The 15,576-nt window shown below is 37.6% G+C and overlaps 1 protein-coding gene across 5 annotated transcripts in view; it reads left to right on the top strand.

The window, feature by feature from the left end:
* Positions 1 to 15,576, top strand: part of pip5k1bb (phosphatidylinositol-4-phosphate 5-kinase, type I, beta b) — a 43,860-nt gene that overhangs the window by 14,143 nt on the left and 14,141 nt on the right. For 2 of the 5 annotated variants that reach the window (XR_003438477.2, XM_027133169.2), the window contains exons 2-8: positions 780 to 869; positions 2,017 to 2,073; positions 2,172 to 2,190; positions 3,206 to 3,336; positions 6,586 to 6,703; positions 9,885 to 10,037; positions 11,026 to 11,322. Coding sequence is in view for 4 of the 5 variants with exons in the window: in XM_027133169.2 (XP_026988970.1) it covers positions 2,033 to 2,073; positions 2,172 to 2,190; positions 3,206 to 3,336; positions 6,586 to 6,703; positions 9,885 to 10,037; positions 11,026 to 11,322 (759 nt within the window). In the remaining variant the exon portion in view is untranslated. Of the gene's footprint in view, positions 1 to 779; positions 870 to 1,948; positions 2,074 to 2,171; positions 2,191 to 3,205; positions 3,337 to 6,585; positions 6,704 to 9,884; positions 10,038 to 11,025; positions 11,323 to 15,576 lie in introns of all 5 variants that reach the window. The other 3 variants (XM_027133170.2, XM_027133172.2, XM_027133171.2) reach the window with 3 other exon arrangements.

Consider the following 15,576-nt stretch of genomic DNA (forward strand, 5'->3'; position numbering starts at 1 on the left):
GATGGCACTAAAAAGTATAAATAAAAGTGAAAAAATGAACTAAATGGAACTCTTTAACAAATAAATGTGTACATAACTAAAATATATATCTGTAAATAAGCCATTAGCTAACAATAGCTACAGTTAACACTATACACAAAACCAGCAGTTAATTATATATGTATAGTATTAAAGTTTAAGTATTCGGTTTAAAATACAGTATAGGATTTACAGGACTGGAGTCTACATGAAGTAGTTTTGATCAATCTCTTCTGCAAAGGTTTGGATGGAAATGATATTTCCTGATGAAGAATAAGGATAGATTTAAATGAATAATGCATTGTGAGACTCATCACTCCCTTATAACCAAGTGTCCTTGCTGTGAGAGAAAAGTCCGTGCCATTCTGTTCAGTACCAGTAAAGAAAGCCTAATGTTTAGACAGCTGCTATTGTGTTAGAGCTTAGGGCCAAGAACACAATCTTAGAGCGGCATTTGTGGACTGACACAAAGAAGTGGCTACATTTTCCTCCCAAATCAGTCAGGTAATGAGGTGACAGGGGAGTCACTGAGTGCATGGCTCAGAGAACACACACACACACACACTCAAAAAGAAATGTGCTTATGCATGCAAATTTGCCAACGTTGGGTGTTAGGTTTGTGCCGTTTTTGCTGTAGATGTTGTTGTTGTAGTCACTTCTGTAGTTTATGTGAAAACATTTCATTCACTCACTGCAGACATTGCAGTTTAGCTACGTTTTATCATGTGAACTAACTGATGTGGTTTCTTCTTCCATCGTAGATTAAGTGAAATCTCATCTTCATAGCCCATATGAGTGAGCGATGCAGCAGCCGTGAGCAGCAGAGCAACTGTGTTTGTGTGTAAATAAAGGTAGGACTAAAATTTGCACACTTAATTGTAACATTGGTGCACTTTTATTGTAATATTACTACACATACTAATCTTAGTACACTTTATTATTACATTACTACACTTTATTTGCAAATTTAATACACTAAATTATGTTAATACACTCAATTATAACATCGGCAAACATTAATTGTAACATTAGTACATTTAAATTAGTACACCTTTAAAATGAGTACGCACAGTTGTAACCTTAGTACAATTTATTTGTAATGTTAGTACACAATAATATTAGTACACTTAATTATAACATCAGTGCAATTTAATTGCAAATTTAGTACACTAACATTTTTAATGTTAGTGTAGCACTTTAATTGTAACATTAGTACACTTAATAACGTTAGTACACTCGATTGTAACCTTGGCACCATTTATTTGTAACAATATTAGTACACTTAATTATAACATTAGCACACTTTAATTACAAATTTAGTACACTAAAAATGTTAGTACATGTAATTTTAACATAAGTACACTTAATAAAGTTAGTACACTTAATACTAGCCTTGGTACCATTTATTTGAAATGTTAGTACACATAACAATCTTAGCACACTTTAATCATAACATTAGTACACTTAACTGTAACATTAGTACACTTTATTTGAAAGTAATGTTTAGTAATCTTTACTGTATGCAGTTATCTAAACTTTAATAATAATAGAATTTTATATTTGGTGGGAGTTAAATAGCATACAGGGTGATCTTTCTCTATATTCTGCATAGCTAATATTCTGACCTCAATTTTTATATTATTATATTGAATTAATTATTATTTTGAAACGTATTTGAGTAAGTTTCATTTCTATTAATCGGACATTTTTGTTAAAACATTTATTTCAAGTATAGACCTGTATAATTTTATTGTTTACATTTATTTTTTTACTTTTATTTATTGTTTTTACATTTATTTACATATAATGTTTACCTTTATTTGCTTTGTAATCTTTTGTATTAATGTAACCCGTCTAAGACAAGCTAACAAAACATGATTCGGTTCTTCTCCATGTATGATGGTCTCTGTGTTTTCATCTTGATGTTCAGATTTATCAGTGTAGTGTCTGTTCACTCGCTGCGTTTGACCTGGTCCACTATATCTGTTTCTCTGAAAGATGTCGACGGCTGAAAATGGAGTCGGAGGACCAAGCAGCGAGAAAACCTATAAAAAGGTAAATGTTTCTAAGTAAGCTGTTAAACTGCTGTATTTATCCCTATGGGGAATATTAAAGGAAGTGGTGCATGTGCTAATAAATATTTATTCTTTTAGGCTGAGGAACCCAATGACAGTAAGTCGTAACTTTCTTGCGATACATTAAACTTTAAAATTTTAACCCCTTAAAGTCACCGGAGTTATTACTGGAGTCTCACTTTCTCTTTCTTACATACATTTCTAATTAAAGTCACTGAAATTTACTGAATAATTCATTGTAGTTACTGAATAATAAGTTTAATAAGATGTATTGAATAATAAGCTGAGGCTTTAAGGGGTTAATAATGAAAAAATTTATACAAACTTCCCAAAGGACATTATTTATTTAAGCCTGGACCTCAACGTTTTAGTTTAGTATCGAGAGTTCCTTCCATTCATTCAAGTTACCCTTTAAGTTTTTTTTTAAAACTTAGTTTCATGGCAGAGTTATATTTTAAGAAAGTAGAGGCTGAACATCTCGTTAGAAAATTTGTGTAATGACAAACATGGAATATATTTCATCACAAAATATTGGAGCCAATCATACTTCAGTATGCAAATATCTTTTGTTATTACAAACACACATTCTGTTATTGGTTTACTTGAGATGTGAATGTATGTTAAGGACAGATTCTTATAAGTGTTTTTTGTAGAACTGCCACATAATGAACTTAGAACTGATATAGAAATAGACATAGAACTGATATAGAAGTAGTTAATAAAATACTTTGGGGTGACTTGAAAGAAGAGGAAGTAACGTTTGGTAGTACAAGGTGCAGGAAGACTGTGTGGCCCTCTGTGACTAACACAGAAGTATAGTAAGTATGAATCAGAATTGTTTAAAGGTGTCTGATAGACGTATCCGATCAAAGCTGTAATACAATATAAAATGTCCACTTGCCAAAATGGCATGAACGGAGGGCCATTCTGTCTCGTTTGCAGGGTACATGGATGCCAGTAGCCACCCCTTCCCATCACTTGTTACAGTTGACATGCTTTCTCAATGAACCTTAACTTTTGATGCAACATGTCAGAAAGTAACTATATAAGTAAGTCAAAACATGGAATCCTAGCAGTTTTCTGATGTTATTTATGTGTGTATGTTTGACCAGACATCATCGTCGGCTATTAAGGGAGCCATCCAGTTGGGCATTGGTTACACTGTAGGGAACTTGACCTCAAAACCTGACCGAGATGTTCTCATGCAGGATTTTTACGTGGTGGAGAGTGTGTTTCTGCCCAGGTAAGCATCAGTTAGATTTTAAAACTATTCTCAGGTTTGTTAAAAAATGGTTCAAATGTACCTGAGCACTAATTTTCCATAGCTCTGTCTCAAAGACTCTGATTTTAGGTGTAGCTAGCTAGCATTCTGCTAGTCTGTATCTTCAGTTATTATCATGCTAGCTAAGCATTTGTGAGAATAGCAATACAGCTGTTTACAGGGCTGTCAAGTGTCATGTATTGAGAGTGACAGTCACGCATTTCAGTCTTTTGTCACGCTCTCCCGCCGCCACACATTGTATTTCTCACGTACAAAAACTTTTTGACTATTTATCATATATTTAATATGCCGCAGCGCCCAAAATGTATCTGTCCACACTGCTGTCTCTATGGAACCGGGCAGGAATCAAGTGCGTCTCCCCTGTACTTCTTAGTTGAGCCTGACACTTACTATATCAGACAATCAAAAAAGAGGCTACACAATAGCCAATCAGAAAATAACACTATAGTATCTGGGTAAGATTTACCGCAACAACCAATGAAAAGAAAAAAAAACATATTCATTAGAGAGGGTATTTTCGATGGTCGGTTTGAACAAAACCTCAGCACGAAACAGCTTGTCTCTGTACGGGACATTGTCCTCAAACATGACCCTAAAAATGGCTGGGCTTGAGCCGAACTGTTTTAAATGGGAGCAACATTACAAATGATAAAGGAGCCCAAAAAGGCAACAAACACTTACAATAAATAACACCAGTCATAATCTCTCTCTCTCTCTACTGTATCTCTCTCTCTCTCTCTCTCTCTCTCTCTCTCTCTCTCTCTCTCTCTCTCTCTCTCTCTCTCTCACACACACACACACACACACACACACACACACACACACACACACACACACACACACACACACACACACACACACAAACACACACACACACACACACACACAAAAACACACACACAAACACACACACACACACACACACACACACACACACACACACACACACACACACACACACACACACACACACACACACAAATTATTAAATGTAAATTGAACAAATGCTTTGTATTTGGTTAAATTGTGGTCAGTGATCCTTATCTAACACAACAACACCCCCATTGAATTTTTTTTTGGATGGGGGTTGGGGAGGGGGGTCCCCACGAGTGTTTTGTTTGTTTGTTTGGGGGGGGGGGGGGCGTGCTGGGGAGGTGGAGATGTCATGCCTGCCTGTCTCCAAAACTTGAGAGCCCTGTGTTTATAGTTAGCTTATTCTTTAGTGAAAATATTCATGCTTGCTAACATTTGAGACATTAGCAGTTAGATTAATGCTGTTAAAGTCAGTGTTGTAAAGTCATCTTTCTTTCTTTAGTGTATTTTATGTAGTTTTTCTTTTGTATGTGAAGTAAACATAAGTGGTACACTTTAACTTGCATGAAAACTTTGAAGCTGTATTTTTAGATAACTAATTACATATTTACTTGAGTCAACAATTTAATCCACAAAAAAATCCACAATGCTGATAATGTTGACTGTGTATGTCCCGGAATAAGGATATGTTTTATCCTTGTGTAAATTGTTCATTGTTGCTTGTGCAGTATAATACTTCCTTATTTAAATGACAATTAGGGAGTCAGTTTTTTATCTCTTTAACATCTTGGAAATTATTATATACGTATATACTACAAGTCAGTCTCTTTAGACTCTTTAGTCTCTCCACTGACTTCTGAAATACTTCGCATATTTTTGTAGCATTTTATGTAAAAATGTATTAAAACCATCCATTGTTGTGGTATTGCCAGGTCATTTGTCTCCATATTGCATTGTTGTGTTGTGAAAACCAAAAAAATAAATGACTAACTATAGTCAAAAACAAGTTTGAAGGATTCCACATTGCTCTGGCTACAAGGGAAAAAAACAGCAAAGCTTTAACTCCAGTGCACTGGCAGTCGTATCTACACCTCCTGCCAAGCATGCTTGGCATCCCTCTGTTCTTTCATGAGCTAATATGCAAAATGACAACCCTTGAAACCATTAAGAGCAGCTAATGCGAAAACTACAGCAACGGTGGTAACGGTATTGAGTGTACCACTTAGCTGCAATGCAATATGACTCTAAAAATATTATAGTGAATTCGATTTTTTTAATCAATAACTGCTTATCTTTCCACTCACCATTTTTAGTTCTGTTTGATTTTTATTTTTGGTGTTTTTAAGGTTTATTGAATCCTATTCTTTCTTTTATTTTCAAGCTGCTCAGGTCTTAGGTTTGCATGTTTTCTGGTTAAACCCTTCCTCTTTTTGTGCAGCAAGCACAGACTAAGCTAAGGACCTCCTTAGCCTCAGGGATCTTTCACAGTGTTCCGTGTCATGGTTTGTGTTGCATGTTTGCCGCTGGTGTGTTACATTCCAAACAAGGACTTTGTGAATGGAGGCTGAAAGAGATCAAATGACCTCTTAGTCGTCAGGGATACAGTATCATTTCGCCTGGGAAATTTCACTCTCTATTTAAGGCCAAAGATGCATTTTTGTTAGATGCTGTTTTTTCTCATAGGATTAGCATTACACTGATTTTGTAAATGCGCCCTTTTATGCAGATCTCAGTTTATTTTACTTCTAATTAATGGAATACTTGATAATTTTTCAACCAAATCTTTATTCATTACATATGTAGTGTTACTATATTTCTATACTGAGAAAATATAGAAAAGCAGCTGACTTAAAAATTGACATATAATGGAAGTGCAGGTGCTGAAGTCTTGTTATAAATGTATAAAATATGTGACTATGTAAACTACAACCATGTAGGGAGCAGTCTCATCTAATAAATCTTAAAAAGGTTGAAATGTAGAAATGTTGTTTAAGAGCTTAAATTTATAAATACGTTTAACTGACGTATCAACATGACCGACCAGCTCAAGAGACCAAAAATATCTGCTTAGAATAAATGTTAAACTAAAAGTGTGTTCTTTCTATTTGTGCTTGCTTGCTTGCATTGTTTGTTCGTTTGTTGTTAGTTGCCAAGTATTTTTCTGATTCACTCAGAGAAATTAATATATATTCATATTCACATATTTTAATATATATTTGTTTCTTTTTTGCTGTAACAATAGATAGTTGCATTTCATGCCTGGACTTCCTGCTTTTGCTTGAAAAATTAAGGAAGAAAAGTATTTACATTTACAGTATTTAGCCTACATTTTTATTATTTGAATTATTTTTAATACTATTTTTAAAAGTATCTTTATGTTTCACTATCTTGTCACAGCGAGGGCAGTAACCTGACTCCAGCACACCACTACCCCGACTTCCGGTTCAAGACCTATGCCCCATTGGCCTTCCGGTACTTCAGAGAGCTGTTTGGAATTAAACCAGATGACTACCTGGTAGGTATTAGTTGTAGTTTTATTACCTCTTTCTACAATAGGAACAAATTGTTATATTGCAGGATGAAGAGTCACTTATTACAGACCTAAACTAGGTGTCTGGCTTATGATTAACTATAGTAAAGCCTCTTCCTTTTCTTGTCAACCCTCAGGTTAAGGCTCTTAACCTTTTATCCGTTCTGAGTTAAGACTCTTAACGGGCAGCCTAATTATTAAGGGATTATGAAAGAATGACTGATGACCAATCCTAATTAAGTTAGGTCTTAGTGCAGTCTGCTCAGTTATTTGGTCTTTAGGAGTTGATTTCATACAGTAAACTGCAGCTGATGAAGCTGTGCGCAGGTCCAGATGGGATTTCAGCATCTGCAGTGCCTCTGCAGTAACTCTCTTTTCAGGCTTTTCAGTGTCAAGGCACCGCATCTGTGTGTGTTTGACTGATCTTGAAACTTCTTTTAGGTGTGTAAGCACTATACACGCAAGCAGGAATGTGAAAAATATGTGGGTGTGTATGTGTATGTGTATGTGCAGGCGTTTATTTACACATACGAGTGCGCATATATGTAGGTGTGTGTCTGCAGACGTGTGTGTGTGCGTGTAAGTGTGCTTGACAGATCACTAACATAAATTAGCCATACTAATGCAGTCATCTTGGTAATCCTCTTGCTTGCTCACTGGAATACAGTATAATCAGGTGGTAATTAGCCTCAAGGCACAGAAGAGGCTTTCAAAACCATGTCGTTCATCGGTTCATGCTACCTTCGTGCCCTCTTTTATAGTCAACATCTTACACTTCTTCGCTTTTATGTGACATAATGGAGCACACATTCACTTTGGGCATCTGGTTATCAACGTTAAATAATAACGATACTATCAGTAAGACGAGGACAGTCTGTGAACAAAACGTCTATTGAGGCCTAGAGACAGGATATTAAAATACCCTGAAGCTTCAACATTTTCATGCTGTCATCATTCATAGGTTCATATCCTTTTTGTCTCATGTTTATGCTTTTTTCCTTTCTTTTGTTTACTCATTTCAGTGGATAGATACTAGAGAATAATAGGATAACAGGGGTGAAGAAACTAGATAGATAGATAGATAGATAGATAGATAGATAGATAGATAGATAGATAGATAGATAGATAGATAGATAGATAGATAGATAGATAGATAGATAGATAGATAGATAGATAGATAGATAGAGGTTTTAGGATGAGAAGGAAAGATCATGCAAACATGTTCAATACAAATGATTTCATTACTGAGGTTTTTTGCTGCAACTACATATAACAGCTTACTAATACAGGATGTGACATCATATATAATGCAACAAACCTCATTATTGTTTAGTGCAACCATTCATTTTTATTACTGATCAGTCTAATCTGGATGGCAAGCTAGGTTTATTAGTATTTGATACTTGTTAAATATTAGAACGGATGTCGTCATATGCATCCTTATTTAGGTGCAAAATAAATTTCTACCAAAAATTCTACCGAAATATAAATTTCAGATAAACTTTTAGAATTTTGTAAGATTGTCAGATCTTTTCTCAGTACAGAAAACACACACACACACACACACACACACACACACACACACACAGACACACAGACACACACACACACACACACACACACACACACACACACACACACACACACACACAGACACACACACACACACACACACACACACACACACACACACACACACACACACACACACACACACACACACACACACACACACACACACACACAGGCTTACTGCGGGTCCAAATGCAAATGATTTTATGTTTGTGCTCCTAGCATAACGTCACTGTTCATTTTCATTAACCAAACTCAGTGAGTGTGTTTGTTTCTCGCTTTCATTCTGTGTGTGTCTGTGTGTCTTTGTGGGTTTGTGAGTGTGTGTATGAAGATTTTGGTATAAAGTGTTGGTATAAACACAGACACTGTGTTTATGATTGTGCAGTGTTTTGGAGTTTGTTCAGTTTGTCTTTCTCCTCAACACCACATCATGCTTTAGTACAGTGTTCTGTACTGTATCGTCAAAACACCACATTTGACTTTTTCATCACACGAGCTGTCCTTTTATTGACCGAGCACTGTGTGATTGACTGTGTACTGTAGATGTCTGCTTGTCTGTAACATATAAAACGTGTTGCTTTGTCACCTGTTTTCTCGTTGGTGAAGATTTTCACTTGTTTGTTATGATAAGTTCTTTGAAATGAGATATTCACTTCTGTTTGTCAGGACATTCTGGTTTTGTTGTCTTAAATTTCAAAGGTTAAAGTATTAACATTTACATTTAAAGTATTTAGCTGTCTGACTTATCCAGAGCACGTCACTGAAGTGCATTGTTTTCTTCATTAAAAACATTTCCTTGTGTTGGTACATATAGCTCAGGAACTGAGTCCCTTGCTAATTTAGTCCCTTGCTATATCTGCTGTTAATGAATCCTAAAGTGAATTCAGAAATTACTCTGATGCTCATATTCATAAGTTGCTCATAGGTTTCTGGTTATACTTTTGACTATAGTACATAGTTATAGCAGAGGAATTATTTGCAATAGATAAGGGTGTGTTCCTTTTTAGTCTGGTTTCTCAGTGAGTTTTTCCTTGAAAAGTTTTTCCTTGTTTAATTTTTTTATGCTGAATCAAAAGATTTCATTAAGTATTAGATAGATAGGGCAGTGGTGGCTTAAGTGGAAAACCCAGCACTGCCAAGCTGCCACTGTTGGGCCCTTGAGCAAGGCCCTTAACCCTCTCTGCTCCAGGTGTATTGTATCATGCTGACCCTGTGCTCTGACCCCAATCTCCAAAGTAGGGACACATGAAGAAAGAATTTCACTTTGCTGTATGTGACAAAGTAAAGGCTTTCATTTCTCTTAAGCTGCTTTGTGTCCATTGTTAAATATGCTATACAAATAAAATTTAAATAAATTATTATTACCTTCAATTTTTGGGGTGGCTTTCCAATAGATTTTGGAAAGTGATTATGGGAATTTTGGCATTTAAGCAACAAGTACATTGATGTAAGTTGAGTAGACCTGGGACATCATGAGCTTCCCCGTTTCCTATGTCCAGTTAAGCCGTGATTGCAACTCGTACGGGATGCAGCACAGAGCGGATTGTGATAAAGTATGGATCTGACTGCATATTCCTTTCCTCTCTTACAGTACTCGATCTGCAAGGAGCCCCTAATCGAGCTGTCCAACCCCGGGGCCAGCGGCTCACTCTTCTACCTGACCAGCGATGACGAGTTCATCATCAAAACTCTACAGCACAAGGAGGCTGAGTTTCTGCAGAAACTGCTGCCTGGCTATTACATGGTGGGTCGCAGTGCTTTGTGAGAGCTTGACTCGTTCCTTCACTCCACACGGGTTTCCTTGCTTTCCTCTTCTCCTCTCAGTTCCTAATAAGGGCTCGGTGAGTGAATGTTGTGAGGACACGTCTCCAGAAAACAACATTGGGGCTTGTAGAGTAGAGTGAGATCATCATAACCACATGATTCGACCTCTTTTATAAAAATTCACCAAGGGAATTTTCAAGGGAAAACTCAATTTATTGCAATTTTATATGCAATTTATTCCTTTGACTCGTGCAAAAGAACATCTGTGTATTCTATTTGTAAATAGTATTTATGGCGTTAGGATTTTGTCATTTGTCTCACTGGTAAAGAATCTATTCACAGTAAATTAGGCAGCAAGAAACTACAGCATGTGCATGTATCTGCATTCTTGCTACATTACGTGTGACTTTATGACTGGGACATAAAAAATATTGGAAAGTAATAAACTCTGTGATGGTAAAAGTAGCTTCTCTTGGCATCAGGCTGTGTCATACCACCGCACCTATGATTACTTTCCTGTAACAGCACACGGATGTGTTTATTGTTTACTTGAAATGCCAAAGCATGTATTACATTGAACACTCACTATTAACTTTGTCAGACTAATAGGAAACTAGAGCCTTATTTAATATGTGAAGATTGCAGTTTGGATATGTAAAATATTCCATAAAACAATTTTCAAAAGCTAGTTGCTCTTAACCTGTTGTTGAACTGACAGTGCAGACAGTGTTGACTAGACTCAATGGAAAACTGAACATAAACGTAAATAGTGTACAGCACTCTCCAGTAGTTACCGCTTTGTGTATGACACCAAATGTGATATTGATGGCCAGAGGAACAATCAATTGTTCACAAAACACAATGCCACATATTTTAAAGGCCACTTGTTTTGAGTTTGTCATATGAACCAAGATTTCATACACCACACTCAATCTGAGCCTCTTTCCTTTGTTCCTCTGTTTGCACAGAACCTCAACCAGAACCCCAGGACGCTTTTGCCAAAGTTCTACGGTCTCTACTGCATGCAGTCAGGTGGAATGAACATACGTGTGGTGGTTATGAACAACGTCCTGCCACGCTCTGTAAAAATGCACTACAAATATGACCTCAAAGGTTCCACGTACAAACGGCGGGCCTCTCGAAAAGAACGTGAGAAGTCCTGTCCCACTTACAAGGACCTGGACTTTCAGGACATGCATGAAGGCCTGTACTTTGACACAGAGACTTATAATGCTTTGATGAAGACCCTACAGCGTGACTGTCGGGTAAGTTCTCATCGCTACACTGATTGCAACAGGACCAAGGCTATGTTTGTAGGGGATATGATATCAACAGGATTAGTAGACACACCTCTGTAGAACCAGCCTTTGGTTTGAGGGGTATTAGACTTTTCAAAATCATAACCATGAGAATGAGGCTACTGATTGTGTAACTCGTCCAAATTTAGTTGTAATCCTAAATTCAGTCACTGTATTAAGGTTTTATATAACGAGTATGTCCTGACCTATATGTGTAATGTATTTCATAATAATAATGCTGATGCAGGGCACAGCTTCTTATTTTACAAGCTTTTGTTAGTCTGTGGTAAAAGGTAAAACTGACCCAGAAACACAGATCAGGATGTTTTGTAAGCTTGGTTTTTCAGTGAGCTTTTTAGGGAGGTAGATGTTGAAGATAAGGTTTAGCCTCTCCAGCTTTCCTTTTCCAGGTGTGAAAACAATGAGGGTTTTATTTTACTTGCGATGTCATAACTCTGTAATGGCAGTCTGCCCACATTGCGTTTAGCAAAAGTGCCTTCGGCCAGTATTTTTAACTGAAAACTGTTGGTTTGACTAAAAGCCTATTTCATTTTCTTACAGTTCCCACTAGTTTAACTGACATCAGCTTCATATTAACCCATTTCTATTTATTTCTAATGCTTTGGATAAATTTGGATCTATGGACTGTCTCATAGAATAGTGCAATTAATCTTTTTTTTCTACATACATTATGATAAGTGAAAGTGACATACGGCTAAGTACGGTGACCCATACTCAGAATTCGTTCTCTGCATTTAACCCATCCAAAGTGCATACACACACAGCAGTGAATACACACACACCGTGAACACACACCCGGAGTAGTGGGCAGCCATTTATGCTGCCGTGCCCGGGGAGCATTTGGGGGGGTTCGGTGCCTTGCTCAAGGCCCGAGACTCGAATCCACAACCTTATGATTACGAGTCAGACTCTCTAACCATTAGGCCACGCATGGTAACTGCATGAAATTACTCACACTACTCTATTTAAAATATAGAGATTTTCTCAGTATTTCTGAGAAACAGGTTTGTTACATTTATGACAAAATCCACAATTTATCCTCCAAACTTGATGAGAGGATAGGCCTAACAGAACTAGCATGCAAATCTAGATGTTTAACTTTAACATTTAACATAGTTGTTGTTAACTATTTAAAAAATCTTGATATATTTGATAAACGAAAATGCAAACAGTGATAAATGCCTACATGCTACTCTGATTAGCCTGCTAGCTAATTTATCCAAAGTTAAGTTATCCAATGAGCAAAATCTTGGTTGTTATACTGTAGGCTAATTTTTTTTTATAGAGTTTTGGCTACTGTATTATAAATCATCATGAATATGATCTGACATGTTTTGGTTTACTTGAAGGCTTGCTAGAATGAAACTCATCAGTTTTACAGGTCTTTATCTCCATTACATGACATATAATGATGAATAATCTGCTGTTGTTTAAACAGCTCTAGAGAGCTAAATGAAAGTGAAAGGAGGCAGGAGAATATTTGTTTCTAAAACATATTTGTATATGTAGTAAGGAAGCAAACACTGTATGAGCAGCTCCTGATCCAAAATTTTGTTTGTTATTCGTATGTGGTGATGTTTATTTCCAAGAACATTGCCACTCCCTTTTTTTCTTTCCTCGAGGCAGTATGACGGGTACCTGCTCTGCACGTGCATCAAAAGAAAAAGAGTATCGTGCACATTAGGTTGTTATTGTACTCCATATTAAGGGAGATAGAGTCAGAACAAATGGCTTTGTAAAAATGTACATTTTCAAACCCATCTGTATCTGAAAGCTGAGATCTTGTAATGTTAAGATTCATATAGACTTCTTCTGAACATCACAGAGATTTATTGTCAGACTCCCAGTAGGCTGAGGAGATGAACTGTTTATTCACTTAGGATATATAGAGTTCAGGACATCATGGCAGTCCAAGTTCCTTAATTATCTGATTAGGGAATGTTCTAGTCATCGCCAAAACAAGGCACCCAAAACAGCAATGGCAGTGCAATGGCAGTGCTAGATTCTAAATTCTTTGCTGTTACATTCCTTTCTATTTTAGACCTTCAGACGTTTGACGTCATACATGATGCAATTATTTTTCCATTAGATAACTTAGACAAAGCAATGCTGACAGACAGAGCAGTGCTTTGTGTAATTGCTTTATTGGTAGCATGTTAAGGAACGCTTACCTGGGATCTTTAGCCTTTGACCCGTTTTATGATTCCTCCCACTTTTTCTATTCACATTAATGCAGTTTAGAGATTAGTTTGGTTTGTAGACGTGTTTACTCTGCCTATCCTAAATGGAGAATGTGCTGATGATTTGGAAATTGTTGAAGTGCAGATGGACTTTGAGGAAAAACTACTGAGGCAAAATGTTTCCCTTCCTATTTAAAGTTACACAGTACAAAGTAAAATATTATTAAATGATTAAGTGATTATTTTTTTGTTAATCTTTTCAAAACATATCTCAGTATTATGACTTTAACCTCTTAAACCCTAAGGACTGGAGTCCAGATTTTTTTTTTTCATGTCTTGCATAACTACATACCTTTTCCCATTAGATTTGTTGTACAGTAGGTACTAAATTTTTCATAATAAATGCACAATTTATTGTGTAAACAGCGATAACCTGGAAGCAAGACATTTTGGTTAATATGACATAAGAAATCTGAGTTTACAAGGCCTAATAAAGTGACTTCTAATACTGCACGGTGTCACGATATAATCCACATACTGACTGATTCGTCTTAATGTGTGGCATTATTTTGTGTAACAAAGCCGTTTTGGTTAATTGTTTTTCTCTGTGAAGCTGCTCTTTATGGTCCTGTGGCCATGTTCCAGAAGAGTCCTCCACATCTTGTTTACTCAACAACAAACAGGTTTCGAAGCATTTCCTTTCTCTGGATGCATAACAGACCATGCCTGTTCTGTTAATCTGTTCCACCCAGAACCATCTGTTTTATCTGAAGTCCCCTGTCTTTCACTTTTCTTGTTTAAACTAAGTTTTATTTTGCTCTCTATTTGTCCTGCTTGGCCAGGAAGGCACTAACATGATCAGCATTAATGTGAGTCACAAGGAGGAGAAGCATAACTTCCACACGTTACGTCTCAACGTTTTTGTGAATCTGTGAAGAAAGTCTTAAAGTGACAGTAGCTCCAGCTGGATTGAATATCATCGTTATATTAATGCACCTGGTTTAGTACCTTATTGTTTCTATAGTAACAGGTCATTCACAGGGTTTTGTATGATAAACACACCACCAGGTATTCTTTACTTAATCAAAAACATCTTTGTTGGCGGATTGATGAGGTATAAGATAACACTTTATTGATCCAAAAGGGAAATTAGAGAAAGAGGACATTTTGGAAATGCTGCTGGAAAATAATCACCATCCATCCATCCATTTTCTACCGCTTATCCGGGGCCGGGTCGCGGGGGCAGCAGTCTAAGCAGGGATGCCCAGACTTCCCTCTCCCCAGACACTTCCTCCAGCTCTTCCGGGGGAATACCGAGGCGTTCCCAGGCCAGCCGAGAGACATAGTCCCTCCAGCGTGTCCTAGGTCTTTTCCCCGGGGCCTCCTCCCGGTTGGACATGCCCGGAACACCTCCCCAGGGAGGCGTCCAGGAGGCATCCGAAACAGATGCCCGAGCCACCTCAGCTGACCCCTCTCAATGTGGAGGAGCAGCGGCTCTACTCTGAGCTCCTCCCGAGTGACTGAGCTCCTCACCCTATCTCTAAGGGTGCGCCCAGCCACTCTGCGGAGGAAACTCATTTCGGCCGCCTGTATCCGGGATCTTGTCCTTTCGGTCATGACCCAAAGCTCATGGCCATAGGTGAGGGTAGGAACGTAGATCGACTGGTAAATAGAGAGCTTCGCCTTGCGGCTCAGCTCTTTCTTCACCACAACAGATCGGTATATCGACCGCATCACTGCGGAAGATACACCGATCCGCCTGTCGACCTCCCGCTCCATCCTTCCCTCACTCGTGAACAGGACCCCAAGATACTTAAACTCCTCCACTTGAGGCAGGAACTCTCCACCAACCTGAAGAGGGCAAGCCACCCTTTTCCGGCTGAGAACCATGGCCTCGGACTTGGAGGTGCTGATTCTCATCCCCGCCGCTTCACACTCGGCTGCAAACCGTCCCAGTGCATGCTGAAGGTCCTGATTTGAAGAAGCCAACAGGACAACATCATCTGCAAAAAGCAGAGAC

Source organism: Tachysurus fulvidraco, chromosome 14, assembly GCF_022655615.1.
Source record: "Tachysurus fulvidraco isolate hzauxx_2018 chromosome 14, HZAU_PFXX_2.0, whole genome shotgun sequence".
Classification (NCBI taxonomy): domain Eukaryota; kingdom Metazoa; phylum Chordata; class Actinopteri; order Siluriformes; family Bagridae; genus Tachysurus; species Tachysurus fulvidraco.